The 22320-nt window shown below is 40.9% G+C and overlaps 1 protein-coding gene across 2 annotated transcripts in view; it reads left to right on the forward strand.

Moving 5' to 3' along the window:
* ankrd50 (ankyrin repeat domain 50) overlaps nucleotides 1-18192 on the forward strand; it is a 35535-nt gene extending 17343 nt beyond the window's left edge. Inside the window, exons 4-5 of one of the 2 annotated variants that reach the window (XM_044204932.1) lie at nucleotides 12637-16169; nucleotides 16437-18192. In XM_044204932.1, the coding sequence (XP_044060867.1) occupies nucleotides 12637-16166 (3530 nt within the window). In that variant the 3' untranslated portion in view covers nucleotides 16167-16169; nucleotides 16437-18192. Of the gene's footprint in view, nucleotides 1-12636 lie in introns of both variants that reach the window. The other variant, XM_044204931.1, reaches the window with a different exon arrangement.
* Nucleotides 18193-22320: the final 4128 nt, after the last annotated feature.

Genomic DNA, 22320 nt, shown 5'->3' on the forward strand with positions numbered 1-22320 from the left:
CATTCATTGAGTCGTAGTTAGATGTTAAATACTTAAACCCATTTACTTATGTGAATTCTTACATCTTAGCATTATATTTATAGCTCAAATAGAGTGAATGCAGCTCTAAGGTGGAGTGTTGGTCAGTCAGTTCAAACTACTTTGGTTCAGTTAAGTGTAAAGAGCCACGTGGATTGAAGAGGCCACTAGCAGGGCTTTTCAGATATATATATTCAGATATAATTTCATGATGCAGTTCAGTGTCACCATTATCAGAGCACCTGTCTCTCATTAGAATGATTGTCATGTGTTTATACCTTAACTCAACAATGTAGTTTGAAAGTAGGTTATAAATGATGGGGTGCAGTGTTGGGGATTAAGTGAAATCTTAAGTGTAGGCGTCGGACTGGTGTAAGTGTAGTTTAGATTAGTGTAGATCTGATCGGTGTTGACAATGGCAGCGAGGGGGGAAGTCGAGTTTTATGACACCAAAACTCACTTTGAGTCTTTTGTGGGCGTCATGCATCTAATTCAACAAACCAACTGTGATGCAAGCTGCCCAATTCATAATCGCAAAGACATGCCCGCCCACGCTTTCCTCTAACATCAAAGCTTCTATGTAGGTGCCCATGGTAGATTAGATTCTGGATTGGTATCAGAGTGTAGTATAAAGCATCCTCACAGCATTTTCCAAAACTTTGAGCCGACAGACAACACAGATGGAGAAGAAGTTTTATATTTGATTTCTTTTCAGCAGCAATTTGCATTAAATCGTATTTTCTGGTTTATCCTGTGTGTGTGTGTGTGTGTGTGTGTGTGTGTGTGTGTGTGTGTGTGTGCGCGCGCGCGCGCGTCTTATGATGTCTGCTGTGTCTGGCCTGACCATAGATTTAAATCGTTGTCGGATTTTATTTGCAGTTGCACATAAAGTTGACAGTGGAGTCACCAAGGGAATATATAGCTGTATATGCCACGGATGTAAATGCTAATGGGAAATTGTTATCTGTAACTTACTTCAGGGTATCTCGGGAAGTTCTGTGATTGCCTAGTTGCCTTTTCTCCTCTTATGTTGCTAGCTGATGAGCTGTCTGTTCTTTTTGTTTTTGATATGGTTTGAAGGGAATTTCATCTTGGAACAATCTTATAAACAGCAGTTATCTTCTTTCTTTCTTTTTTTTTTAGACTGGCTCTCATCTCTTTCCCTTTTTACTGCCTCTTTGATGATGGCCAAGCTTTTGTCAAGCTCTTACTCCAATTGCCCAGCAATTGGGTTTAAAAAACGAGTCTCCTTTTGAACAGAGGAACAGAGCCAAACACACACATCAGATTTGAAGCCCCCATTTGAAAGGAGTGAAGGACATATGTGATTTTTTTTTTTTTTTTTTTGGTGTGTTGCTGTGTTTATGTGAACATGCTGTTCTAGGTTTAATGCTTTCATTATTTCAGCCTTTTATTGGATCCTATTGAGTTTGTGCATTGAGATGCTCCTACAGACCAACAATAAGCCTTGGCCTTTCTCCTTTGCCAGTGCTTTTAGCCATGTCTTTGTTTTGTCTAGATTCAGTCTTCCGCTTTTAGTTCAACACTGGAAATTCTTCTGCTAGGCTGGCTTTTTTTCCTCACACATAGACGGATGTAGACATGCACGCAAACACATTCACCCACTTACCTTGTCCTCCTTTAGCTTTTGAATACAGCAGTGTGAATACTCCTTATTCATGCAGACCTGGACCTAAAATAGACGAAAGGATTTCAGAGTATCAAATTGAGGCCAAGTGTCCCCTAAAAATACCCTCCATATTGCTTACAAGTCAGAGATGGCAGTGACCTGCCAAAAGACTCCACTTTCATGCTCTGTGCAAAGCCAACTCCTATTTTATGCGAGCAGCCTATTTTGTCTGGGGTGGAGATTGTGTGGGTTTCCCAGTATACTCTGGTCTGTGGTGATGGGAACTTTGTGGTTGTGTGAATACAGTGTCGATAAAGTTTGAGGAGTGACCTTTAACCAGAAGGCCATTTTGCAGAAACGATGCTGGACCTGCTCCTATGCTTTTAAGATTTCTGAAAGAATTTAGGATCCTTTTGAAGAGAGAAACCGAGTTTCAGTTGTCTTTGATTTGTGTTTAATTCACTTGAGTCTGACACAAACTATCTGCATCAGCTGGAATGGGGTTTTTTTTCTAAAAGAGATGACTTTTTCTCCCAGGAGCAAAACTCTGAATTCCTCTTTCCTTGCACAACTGTTATTCCTTGTGTCTGTCTCAGAGTGGAATGTTCTTTGGGAAGTTTTCAACACCTCTGAGACTGAGCAGGAAGAAGGAGGCATTCTGACTTCTGCAGCAGAATGCCTCACTCGCATCCGCTCGGCTAAAGCCTTACAAACAAAGACTGTTCTGTTTGTGAGGAGGAGTACAAGAATTTTGCAGAGTATCCCTCTGGCTGACTCACATTATATGATCACTCAGTTTTGATTAAGTTTCAGTCTTCATGTATTATCTTTGAAATGGACAAAAGATTAAGTCTTGAGATGTAAATAAGTCGATCTGTAGCAGTGCTGCTTCTTTATGTCCCAAGTGACAGCAGACCTATGGAGAGAAGCTTACTTTTGCTGTGCTGCGCTACTGTAAGGCCATGATAGGGGTAGCGGAGTGGAAACACTTAGGCAGCGATTTGGGTTGGAAGCTGGGTAGAATCTGTGCCAATTTAACAAGGCCTCCGGCAGAAGGGAGAGCAAGGGAAAGGGGAAAGAGAGGGCGGGGTGGAGGTGGGGGTTGGGCGTTTAAATAGAAACAGCCTCTCAGACATGCATTTTTTTCAACAGCTCATACCTCAATCTCTCATCATTTTCTTAATCATACAAGACTGATAAAGGTGATGATATCTCAAAATTGGCACTTATATTGTGCTGACTCAGAAATGCCTCGTATAACTTTTCAAATTCCAAAATTGGTCATATTCAATATATTATAAAACAGAAATGTTATTTATTTTGGGGATTTGTGGACTCGTCTTTTGTTTTCTGCATTGTTTTTCAAAAACTTGACTTCGCTTATGGTCTAATTAAAATAATTACAGACTCATTTTAATCATAATCCCCTCACAGCGTTTGATCCAGCCTAGTGTGTGATCTTTTTATCGTGTGGAGGCATCACTGAACTGTAATGGCTACCATCTGCCCAATATTGTTTATGGTGCATGCTTGTCAAAGTCACTGTTTCTCAAGTAGTAAGTTTGTGAAGGCGCTTTCCTAAGGGTAGCAGGCAGTACTGCGTGGAGTACATGAGAGAGTGTGTCTAAAAGGTGCTCGGAGTTTCAGCATACAATATATACACAAATAATTATTTGATAAGAGAGGGATGGAATCTTGTTGAAGCACAGAAAATGTTTACTGTAAGTATACCCATCTCATTCCTTTTAGCCCTTAAAGGGGCCGTTCTGATGTCGTGTCTTTTGCACACAAAACTTTTTTCAATTGAGACATGCGTCAGCGCCAGTCATAATGGAAAGGGACGCCGCTGCCGCGCGCATTTGTTGCGGCACACCAAGATGGAAAGATCTCAACTTTTTCGAATGCAGCTAGCGCACCGCAGTTCCTGTGACAGTATATATGTTTCATTTACATATATCTCTTAGCTTAGGAACTACCTAAAAGAGGAGATAATCAGAGTGGGCAGAGTATTGCCACTCAAATCTCTCCTCCCGTGTGGAAGCATGTTGTGACTAATCCACGAATACAGGAGGAGGTAGATGACAGTGATACAGCCCAGTTTAAAGGAAACACAAAACAAAACCTTGTGCAAGCTGTACTTAGCATTTTGAGAGAAAAGCCAACATGAGTGAGGGATGAGGAAGAATGGCGAAGGCATGGATTTGTCAACTGCAGTGCCAGTAGTTATAATAATATAGTATCAGTGTGCTACTGGAGCTGTGAAAGATAATAGCTCCCCTTAAACAACCCCATTCCTACTCTGCAGTGTTACAGCAACTTCAGTTAGATTGATTTCCACTATCATAAAATCCATTATTATTTTCATTCTTTTCCCAATTTTACTCTTAGTTCTTCCAGTTGGTTACAGGCATCACAGTTCTTCCAGTTGTCAGGCGTTGGGGTGTACCGGCAAGGAAATTTGGAAAATAGCCACACATATACACACAAAACCACACATAAAAGCCCCTCTTAGTTATGAATCACAGATGTAATTAAGACGGTTATATTCCTGGCTCAGTCTGAGGAGTGTTACAGAAGCGTGTGGCCACTTTAAGAAGACACTCATCCAGTTAGGCATTTTGATGGGGGGTTTACTCATTTCCTTCCTAAGATGACACATTTGCTCATGTTTTGATTGTTTTACCCGAAAGTAATCAACAGGTCTTCTTCCATACCCCACAGTATATAGATAACTCATTACAAATTCCACATCTATTGTATAATAAAAACTATACTTTCAGGAAATTATGTGACTCTGTGGTAGGTCTGTGTTTTTGTTTCATATATTTGCATCTCTTTGGAGAGAGGGTAGCCCACCCTGGCAAAGGACTTGAACCACTTCTTCCACCTCCACTCTACCCGTCGTGAATGGAGCTTTCTTTACCCAACCTGCCAAGAGACAGAACTGATTTACCACCAATGATCACAAATGAAAAGAGCAGCCCTGTTTAAAGTATGCGCCCTCCTCCACTTCTCTGAGCAGCCCTTTGTCCCGAGGCCTGCGAGTGAATCTGACACAGGGCACGGTCGTTCCGCAGCTAAAAGGTCAACAAAACTCTTAACATATCCTTGGATGTGTGTTTTTTTGTATTTTTTGTACACTTTCTATTTGGTCAAATGTGAGACCTCACTGGAGGGACCGCGAGATCTTCTGGCCGACTGACAATACAAACACAGTCGCAAAGCAGCGAGGATGGTTTATTTCTTCTGGGCCGTGGAATGCTCCCCGAAGAGAGACAAAGATGGCTCTGCTTACTGACTCCCTAGTAAATGACATTTCCTGGCATAATTTGGACGATTGGATGTGTAGTTGCACAAATGCAACAGATGAATTTGAAACTACAAGCCTACAATTTTATTTCATAGTTAAGTTTTATGAGATATTAGATGCCAAGAACAAATTTCTGTACTGAAAGGGGAAGGACCTCCAAAGCACTCTAAAAGCCAATAATTAAAAAAATCTTTATTTAATACTTTAAAGAACTTTAAAACCAATTCCAACACATTTTGGCCATGCTGCGGCCTTCACCAGAGAGACTAAATTGCACAACACTAAACCAAAGAGCACATTCAACAAATGCCTCCTGCTACCAAAACATAATAAAAGCCCTCTCTGTCCTCTCTTCTTAGAGTTTTCAATATTGATTATCTCTGTGCCTTGATGCCTGGGTAACAAGAGCGACGACATATTTAATTAGCTTACCTCCCCCTTTCTTGAAATTGGCTTACACAGACAAGCTGATTTATGTCCATATTCATGTATGAGTTGTCGTCTGTGAGGCTGCATGTTGAGCCTCACTTTGGATGAGCTGAAGACCATAATCCTCGCTGAATACTGTAATTTACCACCATGCAGTCTGACAGCCGGGCAAATTACAGGTCTACCGTGTCTGTAACACCTTGGGTGCTGCACTGCAGTAACATGATTCTGAACATGGCGGACGAACCGGCTGGCCTCTCTCCTCCTGAGGTGATGCCCTTTGGTATGTTACATGCCCCTGCCAAATATTTATAGACTTGAGATTTTTTATTTTTTCAAGGCTGTAGTACAGAGCACAACTTGTCAGTTTTTGCTTTAATTGAAGGGTATTTTAATTGAGTCTTAATTTAACTTTAATTGGAATAAATGCATTGGAATTCCTGGCACATTTTTGGCTGGTTTTGCTGCAGGGGTAAAGGGCTCTAAAGTAAAGACGGAGGAGTTTTATATCCACTTGACCTGCATGCCAAGGATGACTTTGCAAATACCTGATTCCACAGCATGCTGCCACAGCTTTCCTCGTGCTGAAGCTGTTGTCTGGACATTTCCCTGTGAAATCTTTCTAAAATGGTTCCAGACCTTCCTGGCACTGCATGTTGATAGCAGATGATGGCTTGTTTGACTTGCGTTTTATGCTAATAAAACATGACTGACATGCTAGACTGAGTAGTTTCTTGTGCAGGTGAATGGAAACGTGCTGGTAGGGCTAAATCAGGTCACCGGGAGGTCAGCCAGTGTAATGATGAACAAAAACATGGGAAGGAATTGAGGAAATTGATCCTGTGTGGGGCAGGGATGTCCCAGCACTACAAGAGCTTACTGCCACCAAGAAGACTAATTTCTTTCTGAAGTCTGAAGATAAAAGTTTTTAGTTATTTCAGGTTGACCAGCAGGCGATGTTTGGGTTTAATGGTATGGGTTTTTATATATATATATATATATAAAAATAAACTTTTTACAACTGAAGGGCAAAAAATTAAAATGACTATGTGGCATGAAAAGAGGGATTATTGCCTGTACAAGCTCTACTTCTACTTTCCCCGATTACAGAAATTGGTTAATGGACAGTTTGAATGAAGTTCATACTATTTATGTACTGTTGGTCCTGTTTGATCTGTGTATTTTTGGCTTAACACTCTGTTATTTCAGTTCTCTTCTGGAATTCCTTCACTTGGATGAAATTTCCAGTCATCTGTGCAGCTGCAAGAAGCTCCATGATATATAGTGACAACTCTCTTAAGAATAGATATCCATTATGGGATACAGTGAGTGAAGGCATACACATGTGACCAGGTGCACAGCCTTCTGACTCATTCTCTTGTCACCATCTTAATGAGCTCCTGTCATTCAAAATAATATGTGCAGAAACTTCTTTATTTTTGGTTGTTTGAAAGAAAAACTTCATTTCTGGTGTGTTCTGCATATGATTGATGTATTATTCTTTGTGCAGGTGGTTTGATAGCTTTATCAGAATACACCTCTAAAGCTGAGCCATGCTGTACAGCCCCTCTCAGACATGCACCCCTTTACATTAATCTGATGGTAGTTTGACATGTCGGTCTCTTGTCTGAATAAGCACCTTGGTCACATTTACGTAAACATCACGACAGCAGTCTTACTAGCTTGGACCTAGTAACATTTCAGTATTACTTTCAACATGGCACAAGTTTGAATTGAATGCTGCCGGATTAACGTAAAGGCAGCAGCAGCACAAGATAAAACATGTAGATAGATTAATTGCAGATCTTCTATTGCCTTCTAAGATCATTGTAATAAATGTATCATCTCAAGCGTTGTCTCTTATGCACAAAATCGGTTTAGTAACCTAGGAAACACTGAAAGAGCCAATTTTAAGGCGCTAAAGAGACAGATATTTTCAGATCAGATCAGTCTATAAAAACCTTTTCCCCTTGCAGTGCGACTGGGGCAGAACAGATTTAAAAAAACTTTTTACAATAATCTGACCAACAGTCTCTCCATGTTCATTCATGCCAACTGCTTGAATGAATAAATGAATATCCAGCAAAAGTTTTATATACAGTATTTGAGCAAATAGGAATTAAACTAGTCTGAACTCTTTTCGTCCGGTCATTTAATGCTTGTGCACTGTCCCTAGTAACATTATATGAATAAAATTACGTGAAAATGTATCCGTAGTTTCACTGTTAGAAGCGTGGGCAAGCATCCCTCACGCTCATGATGGTCAGTAATTAAGGCCTCAACGGCAAAATAAGTTTTAAAATCCATCAGTGTTGCAGCCTGTGTGAGAACACACTTCTTCCTAGTGATCATAATTTTCTTTAACTCACCACTCTCTCTGATTCTGTCTCTCTCTCTCTCTCTCTTCTGTCTGAATGAAGCTGTGAGGAACATTAAAAGTAAAAGTCATCTCTGTCAGAATGACAAAATGTCACATATGTTACAGCTATGTTTGAAAAGGACTGTGTGTGTTAAATGTATTCCTGTTTGCTCCACCCCTCACCTCGGCAGCCCGGTTCAGTTGCACCACAACAGGTTTGACTGGAAACCCCTTCGCATCCCGTTTGAAATTCAGAGGCGTGTTTGGGCAGGAGTGTCTTCATGTGCTTTGCCTCTAGCATAACATAAATTAATTGTTAAAGTGTAATCTTTTCATTTTATTTCATAAAATGTAGCTGCTAATCTATAAGGATTTTCTCTTGCAACAGTTATCTTTGCACAGTTGAATTAGTGCCCTGTTAGAGTCAAAGCTTCTCAGTGCCTGGCTTTGTCTTTTCTCACTTGTGAATAAGCCACATTTATTCAAGATAACATAGAAAGTGTTATCTCCATTCATTAGAAATTAGAGAGTGTATATAATCAAACGAGGAATGTAACAGTATTTTTCAAAGATTAAATAGCAGCAGTCTTTTCAAGGGACTGTTGTTTGCAGACCGTTGGAGCTGACTCTCATCCACATACTTGTGTTTAGGAGGTTGGCGCTCTCATGTTTTTTGGAGCCGGGAACGCTGCAGCTGTCGAACAGACGTTTGTCGAGCGCGGGTTTACTGGAGAGCCTGAGGAGAGGGCAGTGAGGCTTGGGTTTCTGTTTTCTTTATGGATCAGATGACCTAAAATGGTGTCTTGCAAAGAACGTGCCGAATCGGAGACGTTTCCATTCTGAAATCCCGGTTGATGAGTTCGGCTCTCTTATTTCTCAACACAAATGCACACACGCAGCCTCGTTTGTCATCTGAAAAATTAATCTAGAAGGCAAACAGTCCCTCTTTTGTACGCGGGGCTCTGTCTCCTGTGGCTGGTATCCAGTTCTGTAACGAGCAGCAGCTGGCTCAGAGGCCTGCACTCGGGAGCTGCATCCCTCACCCTGATGAATGTGTCATTTGTTGCTTGTTTAGCAGTCGCTTTTGTTCAGACTCTGAACCATCCTCTCTCACACAAACACACACACACACACACAATACTCAGCTACAATGTGTGTAGACCACTTATAATGGTGCAAAGCCTAGGCCTTCATGACTGTTGGGTTTTGAAAAGGAAGAAAATGGTTCTTGGAAGGCATTTGAACATTTGTAGCCAATGAAAGTTCTTGCATTCTTGTGTAGTACTTAATAGTAGTTCCTGTTACACCACAGCAATCAAATACAGGTTGGATGACTTTCCCCCTGTGGTTGTTTTAGTGCTTTATCTGCAGGAGTAGGCCAGTAATAATGCCATGACTTCACAGTTGACATCCAAGCCTTATGAAGTGATGTCTGCTGATGACTAAAGTGGAAATTGTAGGTCATCTTCTACCATGTGCAGTCACTGAAAGAAGATGTCTTTTTTGGTGTGATCTGACTGGAGGTTATTGCTTGTTCTATTCTTTTGTTTCTTGCAAATAGAAATAGATTTTTTTTATCCAGGCAAGTGCTTTATTTCATGGTGGCTGCAGTCAAATTTCTGTCTCCTCCTCCCTCCTCCAGCTTTCCTAGTCACTGTATCTTCATAATTGGCGTGTCAGTGACCGTGGAATGTAGGAGAAACTGTTTATCATAAACTACAGCACAGAGGCATTTTCCTTTTGTTCCCGGGAGAAAATATTCATGATAGAGTAACATCTCCAGAATTGGGCTGTAATGCACACTCAATTCTTAGTCCCTCTGTAAATAGAACAAATCAACATCAAGACAAAATATTAAATGTCACACTTTGCTGAAGTCACTGGCTGGGTGAAAAATAGTTTTTCTTTTTGGTCCTTCTCCCTGTAATGGCCTCTTCCCCCCTCTCAGCTAGTGGGTTTCCTGTCCCAACTGGAGAAAACCCAGAATGTCCAAAGAAGGATTGGGGCCAGAAGGAGTAGGAGGACCAGTCAGTGACGTCAGAGCATCAGAGAGTCACGCACATAGGCAAGGGATCACATCATGCATCAGATGTCTGTCTTTCAGCATAAATTGTAAATGCAAATTTGATACTATGTTCCTGTGTCAACTGAGGCACTTGTGATTGTGCATTAGCCTGAGCAGAGTTCAAAATGCCAGTAAAGAGGGAAGGAAGCATGTACACCAGATAGTTTGGCCGTCAAGCTAAACAAAAGAAGATTGAGAACCTGACATGTAGCAAAAAAGAAAATAAGGAGAGGAAGTGTGAGAAAACCCTCTGATGATTGCATGACAGGCTGAAATTTGATCTTTAATGCTTGAAGTTTGAGCCAGAGGACTAGTGAGGACACTGAGAACAGGAATGCACATTGGGATCATTAGGAATCTTCAAGTATTTATGTATCTTTTGATATAAACTTGAAAGAATCCATTGCCAGACTCATAGTGACCCATTACAATTCTTCCAGAGTAAAGAGGGTGAAGGGAGGGTGGAAAATGCACACAGTCACTGAAAACAATGACAAAGTGAAAGTAGGTTAGGGTCATTGAGTTTTTGTAATGATTGGACAATTATATGGTATAATGCTGGTGAGGGATACTTTACAGCTTTATTAATTCAAACCGTTTGCACAGCTGCCCCCTTGTCATACATTAGATTACATCTATTGACATGAATATTCAGAAGAAGCGAAACATGGGTTTTTTGCAACTGAGAGATTTTGTTTTCACCTTTGTCCCAGGTTTTGTTCCAGTTTAGACAGTTGAGCTAAACCTGTCTGTCCATATAATCCCTATTACAATAAAGTCACAAATCCCAAAAAATTACCCCCTACTTGTCTGGGGTCAGCAACTCTGTTATAAAATGTTTTATGGTTGGTAATTTGTGCGATTTATTAGAATCAAAATCATTGCTTCTCTGATTATTATTTTCTGGCATGTATCAAAGGATGTAATTAAACAGTCTGTATCTGAGGTGTGAATGCCTTAATTTAATCAGTTTTATCACAGTTTGAAACATAACGAAGGCCTCAAGGACAAAGTAAAAGAAGATTATTAAGTGGCACAGTTAGTGGAGGCGTGCTTATCTTAAACAAACACAGAAGCTCATGATAAAGAAAACCCATCGCTCCTTCTGTTTACCAGGGTCTGTTGTCCAAACTGTCAGTACCTGCTTGGGAACTCTCGTTAAACTCATCAGTTTTGTTATCTGGCTTCCAGGTGTGGTTAGCACTGGCCCTGTGTGGAGTAAGATTTCACAGCCTTTTCTACCCACACAATAGCAGTCAGATGAACAGAGCACTGCCTCAGGCTTGGTGACAGAGTCTGATTCATATTATGTACAGGTAAAAGTTGTGTTATATAATCAAAGTAATCACAGTTAACTGTTAAAAGGTTTTGTTGAAAATAATCTACAAAATTGTGCACCAGTACTTTTATCTTTAAGAGTAGTTTCCTGTCAGTACATAAAATGTTCAGTCAATAATGAGATGCCTAAAATGAAAACTTTAATTACTTTACTTTAAAAAGGTCAATGTTAATGAGTCCATGTTCAGCCTGGCATATAAGTGCACCTTTTTAGGGAGAAAAATGCAACTGCTTCTTCCATAGTAGGAAGCCTGTTAGTCATTGTAAAGTACAGTATGTCAATAATACTGAGAGAGCCTCTGGTGACATTTTTTCCTGTCCCAGTAACCTCAAGAACCATGGGAACTTTAAATATAAGTATGCAAAAATGCTGTCTTTGCCCTGTGGCTACACATACCTTGAACAGATTGTTTTAACATGGAGGAAAGTTCACTTTATGCCCATTAGCTGAGGCTATTATGAAGCCATTTTTCCACGTCTCTGAGAAGAATTCCCATTAAAGATCATTCATTAAGACCCACTGTGATAATTTCTTTTCATCAGAAGGATTTCTGAGGAGGTCTGTGCTGTGAGCATGTAGCATGATAATAAGTGAGGCACTGGAGAGATGTTTTACAGACCACTGATGTGCTACTGGCATGGAAATGATGTCTCCCTTGCTCTCCTCCATTATGATTCTTGTACATCCTCAGCCCCGACCACAGATTTGCTCCTGCTGATTAAGCGCTAATGACCTCTACAGTCAATGGATGGATTAAATGACCAATCAACCCAACTTTAGTGTTGAAAGAAATTATATTTTTTTTCTCAGGGTATCTGGTTTTCTTTAGACATAGTTATCATTATACATGTTGTTTCTTTAAGGCTTTCTGCTAAGACTAGTGCTTTTTATTTTTTATTTTGATTAGTATTTATACATTTGAGTCTTGTGGTACATGGATAAGCAACAACACAGGTATAATTTAATATAATGTATTCATTATTTTAGTCATGTTTTTATTGAACTTATAGTTGTTTTTATCCTCACACAGGCACACTCTAAATTATTACAGCTGAAATTGCTTCTGCATGAGACACAATATAGTGCACTAATTGCCATGACATTGTTTTCCTTAGTTCTTTATGAGTTAAACTGATTGCAAACTCCTGCTGATCATATCTGCTTCCAACCGCCAGAGGGGTTATGTTCTCAATTCTTCTTCTGCTTTGCTGTTAATTATCCTATGCCTTAGGAAATTAAAGGTTGGCTTAACCTATTTATCCAATGGTACAAGATCAGTGGATAAATACTGGGTATGATCTCAAGGTCAGACTTAAGATAATGACTCTAGGGGGAAAGTAACACTACTATGATTCCTACAACCACTGCCATTCATTGTTACATATCCTTTACATCTCTTCATATTCTTCACACTGGTTCCTCTAGAACTCCTCTACATGTCATTCATTTGTCATCAGACTCCTAATGTCCATTTCTTTTCTTTCAGGATTTCGCAAAATCAGCCTTGATGATCTGCGCAAGGCTTACATCGTCAAGGATGTGCAACAGTACATCCTCCACAGGCTGGACCAGGAGGAGGCCCTGAGGCAGCACCTGACCAAGGAGACAGCTGAGATGCTCAACCAACTCCACATCAAAAGCAGTGGCTGCTTCCTCTACCTGGAGCGTGTGTTGGATGGCGTGGTGGAGAACTTCATCATGCTTCGTGAGATCCGTGACATACCTGGCACTCTCAATGGCCTTTACCTGTGGCTCTGCCAGAGACTATTCGTCAGAAAACAGTTTGCCAAAGTCCAGCCCATCCTTAATGTAATCCTGGCAACTTGCAGGCCACTCACGGTCAAGGAACTGTACCATGCAGTCTGGACCAAAAACATGACACTGACTATGGAAGAGTTTCAGAAAAAGATGGACATTCTCTCCAAGTTGTTGGTTGATGGCCTTGTGAGTACTAAAATCCTTTTTCACTACAGTTTTGCAGAGTGGCTTCTGGATGTTAAGCATTGCACCCAGAAGTACTTGTGCAATGCAGCAGAGGGACATAGGATGTTGGCGATGAGTTATACTTGCCGAGCAAAGCTGCTCAAACCACTCGAAGTGCAGGAATTTGCACTGCACCTTGTCAATTCCAATCTGCAGATTGAGCCATTTAATCTGGCTCTTTGGATGGTTTGGAATGGAACTCCTGCTAAAGACTCTTTGACCACCTCCATACCAAGAGAACAGGAGGTCCTACAACTTCTGGTCAAAGCTGGAGCTCATGTAAACAATGAGGACGACCATGCGTCGTGTATTGTACAACAGGCCCTGGAAAGAGAGGACTCAATACGGACATTACTTGACAACGGGGCATCTGTGAACCAGTGTGACTCCAGTGGGAGAACTCTGCTGGCCAACGCTGCATACAGTGGAAACCTTGATGTGGTCAACTTGCTCATATCTAGAGGGGCAAACATGGAGCTAGAAGACAACCATGGACAAACAGCACTTACACTTGCTGCAAGGCAGGGCCATACCAAAGTGGTCAACTGTCTAATTGGTTGTGAGGCCAACATAAACCACACAGATCATGATGGTTGGACAGCCCTGCGCTCAGCAGCTTGGGGTGGACATTCAGAGGTTGTATCTGCTCTGCTTTATGCTGGTGCCAAAGTGGACTGTGCTGATGCTGATGGTAGAACTGCTTTGAGAGCTGCTGCTTGGGGAGGCCATGAAGACATAGTGTTGAACCTTCTTCAGCATGGGGCTGAGGTCAACAAGGCAGACAATGAAGGAAGAACAGCTCTCATTGCTGCAGCATACATGGGACACAGAGAGATCGTTGAGCACCTCTTGGACCACGGGGCCGAAGTTAATCATGAAGATGTGGATGGGAGGACTGCCCTCTCAGTTGCTGCTCTCTGTGTTCCTGCAAGTAAAGGCCATGCTTCTGTTGTTAGCCTTCTGATCGACAGGGGAGCAGAGGTTGACCACTGTGATAAAGACTGCATGACTCCTCTCCTTGTGGCTGGCTATGAAGGACACGTCGATGTAGTTGATCTGCTTTTGGAAGGTGGGGCAGATGTGGATCACACAGACAACAATGGTCGCACTCCTCTTCTTGCTGCTGCATCAATGGGCCATGCCTCTGTTGTCAACACATTACTTTTCTGGGGGGCTGCTGTTGATAGCATTGACAGTGAAGGAAGGACTGTGCTGAGCATTGCATCTGCTCAGGGTAATGTGGAGGTGGTCAGAACTCTGCTGGACAGAGGTCTGGACGAGAATCACAGGGATGACGCAGGCTGGACCCCGCTACACATGGCTTCATTTGAGGGCCACCGTCAAGTGTGCGATGCCCTTATTGAGCAAGGTGCACGTTGTACAGAGGTTGATAATGATGGTAGAATACAGCTGATATTAGCTGCACAAGAGGGACATTATGACTGTGTGCAAATTCTTCTGGAAAACAAGTCATGCATTGACGAGAGGGGATATGATGGGAGGAATGCGCTCAGGGTGGCTGCACTAGAAGGCCACAGGGATATTGTTGAACTGCTGCTGAGCCACGGTGCTGATATAGATTACAAAGACGCAGATGGACGCCCAACACTCTACATATTGGCACTTGAAAATCAGCTGGCCATGACAGAGTATTTCCTTGAAAATGGAGCAAATGTTGAAGCTTGTGACACCGAGGGCAGAACGGCCCTCCACGTGTCCTGCTGGCAAGGGCATGTTGAAATGGTGAGGCTGCTGATTAACTATCATGCTGATGTGAATGCCTGTGACAATGAGAAGCGATCTGCCCTCCAGTCTGCTGCATGGCAAGGACACACAAAAGTCGTGCAGTTTTTGATAGAAAACGGCACACATGTGGATCATACTTGCAACCAGGGAGCAACAGCACTAGGCATAGCTGCACAAGAGGGTCACATTGATGTTGTGCAAATACTTCTTGAAAATGGTGCTGACCCAAACCACGCTGATCAGTTTGGACGCACAGCAATGAGAGTGGCAGCAAAAGGTGGCCATTCAATGATCATAAAACTTCTGGAAAAGTACGGGGCTACAACTCTAAATGGCTGCAATCCCTCCCCAGTACACACCATGGAACAAAAAACACCATTGGCTGTGACGGGTAAAATGCAGTCCCTCACTATTAAATCAAGTAGCTCTGGCAGCACCGGGGCAGGAGATATGCAGTCTTCTGGACGTGGTCTACCAAACGGACCTGTCCATGCTTTCAGTTCACCGTCAGAATCTCCTGATTCCACAGTAGATAGACAGAAATCCTCCCTTTCAAATAATTCCCTCAAGAGTTCAAAGAACTCCTCCTTGAGAACCACATCATCCACAGCCACAGCACAGACTGTGCCGATCGACAGTTTTCATGGACTGACATTTACAGAACAAATCCAACAGCACTCACTGCCTCGCAGCCGGAGCAGGCAGTCTATTGTGTCCCCTTCTTCTACAACTAAGTCCATTGGTCAGCAGCCATCATCTCCATCCAATGACTTTGACTGGTCTCAATTAAAACCTGGTGTCAAGTCAATAAAGGGAAGTAAGACATCGAATGGTAAAGGAGCACTGGGAGACAAGAAAAAAGTCAAGAACAGCGGATCAACCCAATGTCAGGTTCTGGAGTATGAGATGACACAGTTTGACAAGAGGATTGCCCTCAACAAATCAGTGGCGAACATTGCAGTGAAGGATCCCCATTGCAAGATCATGATTGGTGGTTCAGTTCGGCAGGAAAGGGGGCATGGCCAAGATCAATTCTTTATCCAGCAGCAGAGCTGTTCTGAGAAGAGGAGGAATGGCATCATGACCAACCCCAACTATCATCTACAGGGTAATCAGGTTTTCCTGAGTAGGGTATCAGTTCCTCGGACTGTACAGAACAGAGGCCACCAGGATGTTCTAGAGAACTATCCCATAGGGGAAACCGAGCTAAGCCTTAAACAAGCCCTGAAACTGCAGATTGAAGGATCAGACCCTGGGTTTAACTACAAAAAGGAGACTCCATTATAGCTGGTAAGAGATGGTTTTCAAATGAATCCTCCTGTATGTGCTCTTGTTGAAATACATAAAGCATTTGTCTCAAAGTTGAAATTAAGGTCAGGGTGACAGCTTGACTTTGGCTTGTCTGTTAATTTACAGTGGCTAATATAGAGGCTAATAACTGACTTTTAGTTGATACTGGATTGCACTCAACTTGCATGAAAAATGCCTCAATCTGGATAAGCAGACTTTTTCCTTCCAAACAAAACATTAACCCAAATCATTCCTATACTGTTTCAGATGTCTTGAGTGCCATTCATCATGCAGACATTGGAGGGAATGTGCCAAAGCAATTGTTCATCTGCATAAAAAATACTAGATTTTTTTTTCATCAGTGAGAGACCTCAAAATAATTCCTAGGGACGATTGTTGATGGCTGCCCAAGGCTTATGTGAACTGATACATCTATGTGCCTACATCTGTTACAGCCTTCTTCATGTATTCATGCAAACTATCATTTTAATTTAATGTAATGCTATTTAATAAACAGTGTATGCACTTTTAAAAGAGTAATATGACAGACATGCATTTGTTCTATTCACTTTGTATCCCATCCATGTTTTATCAAAGTTATCGTTTGAGAGAAACATACCAATGCTTTTATTATTTTATATTATGTTTGTTCTGTCTACTTTTTCACACTGACAGCAATGTACCACTAAGTACATTGTCACAAACCAGAGGACATAACAGTAACTGATGCCATGATCTGAATTTAAGAGCATTGATAGTCTGCCTTTCTAGAGACCCCAAATAATCTGTGTTAACCTTGATCAGTGTGCTAAACCTATGTTGTGTGTAATATGTTAATAGCTATGGCAATTTACTTCACAAGTATATACAAGCATATTTATTTTTTTGGAAACAAGCCACTTTTGCTACATTTTGTGTTGCATTACGCTCTACCATGGTGCTGTGTTCAGAAGTTGCCTGAAGTTATTTTGGACTCCCAATTTTGTTGGCTTTGTGCGTTTGTGTATTATTACAAATATCTAAGAAAGAGGGAGATTCATTGAAAATGTAAAAAAAAAAAAAGTTCATTTTGTCCCTATGGGATTTTTCAGTTGCTTGTGTGTTATTATTTTGTGTGTGTGTATAAAAACTATTTAAATAACCCATTGTGTATTGTCAGCAAAGGTTTGGTGCTAAATGCAGCAATTTCAAGTGAAAGCAGTGATTTTAAAGGAATGCATTTATCTGCAGAGTTACATGTATAACCTACTGCAATGCAAGAAACAAAATCCAAGCTTTGTTTCCTTCTTGTCATGTGGTTAATTTCCAGTAATTCCTGCTGGATTTTTCAGGGGTATGACACAAAATGGCTCAAAAGGGTTCAGCCATTAAGACAACTCATAGCTGTGAATGATAGTTTGAAATGCAGAGTTATAAAGCCAAAGTTGAAACAACATAACTCTGTCCCACCTCCTCGCTGTGAGAAGCTGAATATCAGTTCAACGGGACTTAACCCGGAGGGAGATGGAAGGGAGGAGGTGCTTGACTGTGACGCTGAGGGAACTGAAACATATGTTTCTCATGAACTGTGTGGAGCTGCGCTAGCATTTACAGGCTGTGTCATATTTTTGCAGGCTTTTCATATTGTCAACAGTGAGCTATTTTTTGCCAAGAACTGGGATTGGGGGGAGTAGAAACCTATCGCATGAACAAACACTTATAAACCCTAGTGAAAGCTCTCAGCTCTTCAGTACTACAGTAGCTCAAACGTATGCCATGAAGGGTCAATAGAAGGATTCAAGGCAGGATCGGGTCTAGAAACAGTTTTGGAAAACATACTGTATAGTCTTATTAAGCAGTTATCTTGTTTGTCTTGACTGTGTTTTGTCTGTCATCTTTGATTTGACTGTCAGTGATTGGATTGTAAATAGCTTACCATGTACATTCATCTTTCATTTAAAAAGAATTCCTGTATTATATGAAGTGGAATTTTCTGATGTATATTAAAGTGCTTAATAAACATATTTGCTTTACTGCTGAAAAAGACATCTTTTGCAAATTTATTCACACACAAATGGGGCTGGATATCAACAAAATACCCAGAACTCAGGAATGCGATAAATTCATGTTATGGAAGTCTAAGGCCTTCTTATCGTGGAGGCAGGAGGACATTTAAATTGGTATGTCTGGAATCTGAAGTTATACTGAAGGCGATTTTTCACTTCTTCGTCTTCCTAGTAAAAGTGCCAAATTCTTAAATTCAAGGCAGACTGACTGATATGTCTGGAACAGAAAAGCTTGTGTTTGCACTGATGCTCCATTGACTTTTTTTGGCATTGCAGTTTGAAGATAGATAATCAAATAGACAGCAAAAGCAAGATAGGTGATTGGGAGGGGAATGGAAACTACCAGAAACTGACAAATCTGCAGTGACTTATTTTTTTCTCACAGATATCCATTCCTATCTCAGTTTCCTCTTGATTTCTTTGAATCCAGAAGCCTTTTTTTTATCCACTTAAGTGTTTTTTCCCCTGTATTGAGGCTGCAAAAGCACAGGCTATGCTGTTAATACCTACCTCACTGTTGGTCATTTGATGGTGGAGGGCCAAACTAGGACACTGCAGGCATCACAACACATGGATCAAGCTGAAGTGGAACAGACAAGTGTGCCAAGTGCTGTCACCGCCCCCCTTCCCTCCAGTTCACTCAGTTCATCCCAGTCAAACAGGAGCTGCAAGAGAGATCAAGGACAGAGATGCCAATGGTTTTAGGATTTGTTTAGTTTTAATTCACATTCACATAAAATCTTGCAATATCACATACTTTATATATGTTGGGTACTGTAACATATCTTATATGTTATTTAAATACAAAATAGATGCATAGCATTTTAGAAACCTCAGCTGTGTTTCAAATGCATTTAACGGAATGAGCAGCGTTTTAGCTTTTGGCCAAAGAGTGAGGACTGGACAAAGTTGTTAGACTGACTAATTAGGCTTAATTGCCATCACCCAACATTTCGTGAAAAAATGTGGTAGAGCAGCTAAAGTGGTATTAACATTTTTTGACTTTCAGCATAGCCTTTTCTGTATGTTTTGAGAAGTTGGGTGTTAATGAGTAAACCATCTGGTACTTATGTCATGTAGTATGTACTGTCCAAGCTTGGAGGATATCCTCGTGGACCCACCACTGGCCACATCTGGTTCTTCTCCTCCCATGCCCTTGTTTTGGATACAGTGCTAACAAGCTCCCACACAACATACACAACATGGCGACAGTTGTGGCGGACTCGTTGCAGACGCAACTTTAAACCCAATAGCCTTCATCTACGCCATCAAGAACCATGTGCGTGCAGGTTTTCATTCCAGAAAAACACTTTAGCAAAAGATTTTTCTGATTAGCACTTTTTAGCTATAGCTAGCAGGAACTACTAAGTAAAATCAGCTGCTTTATTGTTTGGTTGTAGTGAAAACCTGCATACATATGGAACTAAACTGGCTCAGGGTAATTATCAAATCAGAAAATGCTGTTGATTCTTGCGTCCTTGTGTGGAACATTTTTTCCAGCTTGCCTTAGGAAGAAGGAACTTCACATGAATGCAAACATTGGAAAAGATATCTTTACAGTTTGGCAGGGCTGTGTGCCTGGCGTCTTGCTTCCAACTCTCTCTGTGATCACATATTTTGTGTTTCAGCATGGCTCATCATCACAGAGTAGCCTACAGATGTTGTCACAGGACAGTGATACATTAGCCTTTTTGACAAGCCTGTGCGTACTACAGAGACCTGGAGATTGTAGAGGGTTTTTAAGAAATTCTGTTATCAGTTGGTGGTAAATGAAAGCGTAGTGACAATAAAGGTGCATTTTCAAATGTATCCTCAGTCATGCGACTATGGTATGAATGAGCACAAAGCACAGCATTGCTGAAAAAGAGGACATGTGCTCCGCAAATATTATTTCTGTGGAGAGATTACTGTTTTCATGCTAATTTTTCTTTTTCGATCATGTCCCTGATTACGCACTGTAATTGCACAGTGGAAACACCACCACAGACTCAATTTCATATAGTGTAGTAATCAATTAACTTAGATGAACACACCTGGCAGGTTTTTGACATCTGTTTTTTAGACATAACTGTCAACTGTGGATAAAATGCTAGAATATATATACGTTTGCAAGACTGGCCCATTCTACAATTCCCACAATATACAGTAAGTGCATAAGTGAGACTGTTTAAGAGTACACCTTGTCAAACCACTTTTATTCTCCAAATGTTAATTGCTGTTCTGGGAAACTGGCACCCGTACACACACAAATAGTCAACTTCTGCAGATTAATGCCAGCAGTGATTTGGTGAGGAGGCAGCCAAGTGGCAGACTCATGAAGAAATTTTACAAAGGGGTATTTAAATCTGTCCATCCATTTTTATAATGACACAAGTGCAGCCATGCAGAGCCCTTCATCATACCGGGTTTCAAATTAGATTGACTGGAGTTGCCAGTGTAGGAGCTGTAAGCTGAAAAAGATGATTTTTTTCCCCTCCAAACTCACAGCAATTACTTGACAATTCAGAAGAGGAAACGGCTGCAATTTTAGTATTTTGAATGGAAATTCATGTTGTAGTTGGAGGTCCACTGACCTTGAGAGAGGCTTTAAATACATTCACAGCTACATTTACTAAATGTTATATTGTTTTTACATGATTTAGAAGTTAGGGTCAATCACAGTTTTGTGCCCCCCCCCCCGCCTTATTAATGACATGCTCTTTCTATTAAGTATATTGAGATTCCCCATCCAGATTTTTCAAGTGAAGTGATTCGTTACTAACCTCTTTTAATGATTGAGGAATTGCAACATAAACAGCTCTCTGGCACGGCTTCTGTGACCTGAAGTGGACAGAAAAAAGTTACACTTTTGCAACAGTGAGAAGTGAGCTAACTAAAGAGATCAGAGAACTGCAACGATTAATAAAGGTAACTTCTGTATTAACACACAAAGTAATATGAATGCTAATGTGAATGTTTGAAGCTAATATGAATGTTTGAAGCTAATAGAGGCTTGTGTAGTCTGAGTTAGCCAAATTGAGTGGTTATCTTGCTTCTGGCAGTTGCATGTTGGTTGATTGCCCACATTTTATCTGGGCAACAAACTTCATGTGACTACTATGACTTGTTCCTCCACTGCAACTCAGTAAGGAAATACAGTGCTGGGAAACACAAAGTAGGAATTTTGGAAGATTTGGAAAATACCCGCTTGATGTATTGGCTAAATAAGCCTCATATTAACCTCAGCTGAATCTAAGAATGCATTTTTGCATGGAATGAGGACTGTGTTCGTGCCTTGTAGTTACTCTACAGAGGTGGTGTATGGAAAGTAGAAATGATTACAGCGACCACTAATGCTATCAACATACATTTGATATGTGAGAATTGTATTAAGATAGATTTGAAAGGTCAAAACATATCCTGTAATCACGAGTTGCTGGTAGCTTTGTAACCCTTCATGCCTCGATTCTCATCCATGAGAGCATATGTAAGCCTATTTTCCACCACTCCCTCCTATAAACAATCAATGACGATCTCGACATCAGCCATAATTCATAGAACCACAATTACATTTTTAACTTTTGCTTTAGTTCCAACAACTTCCAAAGTGAGTTTGAAAGCCAGACATCTCTGAACCTCCTTATGTAGTCATTTAGTCATTGGTATTGATAAAAAAAAAAACCCATCATCCCCCTGCAGATACATTATGATTACTCTGTGCTATGGGGCAGTATAAATCTTAGTTACAGCTCCTATAAAGTTTTGGACTCCCACAGTGCCAACAAGCAGTAATCACAGAGTTGGTTTCAGATGCTGTTGTGACAGCCAGCCTGCTGAATTTTATACTCTTTACTGGCAACAGTTCAAACACAGGGCGTTTGAGTTAAACAAGGCCATTCTAGTCTGGATTTCTGTCAGTGTTGTACAGCAGGTGGGGACGGGGCTATTCATGAGCCCTTGAAGAACCAAGCATTTAAAATATGGCTTAACAGACCTGCTTGTGCTCATCTGTTTTCATAGACAGCTCTTAGATCTATCAAAAGGACTGAATGTACTTTTATAAATATAGATTTTACAAAAGGAAGAATTTTCATATTTCAAACTGTACCCTCCTATCTATTGCAGTG

Source organism: Siniperca chuatsi, linkage group LG8, assembly GCF_020085105.1.
Source record: "Siniperca chuatsi isolate FFG_IHB_CAS linkage group LG8, ASM2008510v1, whole genome shotgun sequence".
NCBI classification, from domain to species: domain Eukaryota; kingdom Metazoa; phylum Chordata; class Actinopteri; order Centrarchiformes; family Sinipercidae; genus Siniperca; species Siniperca chuatsi.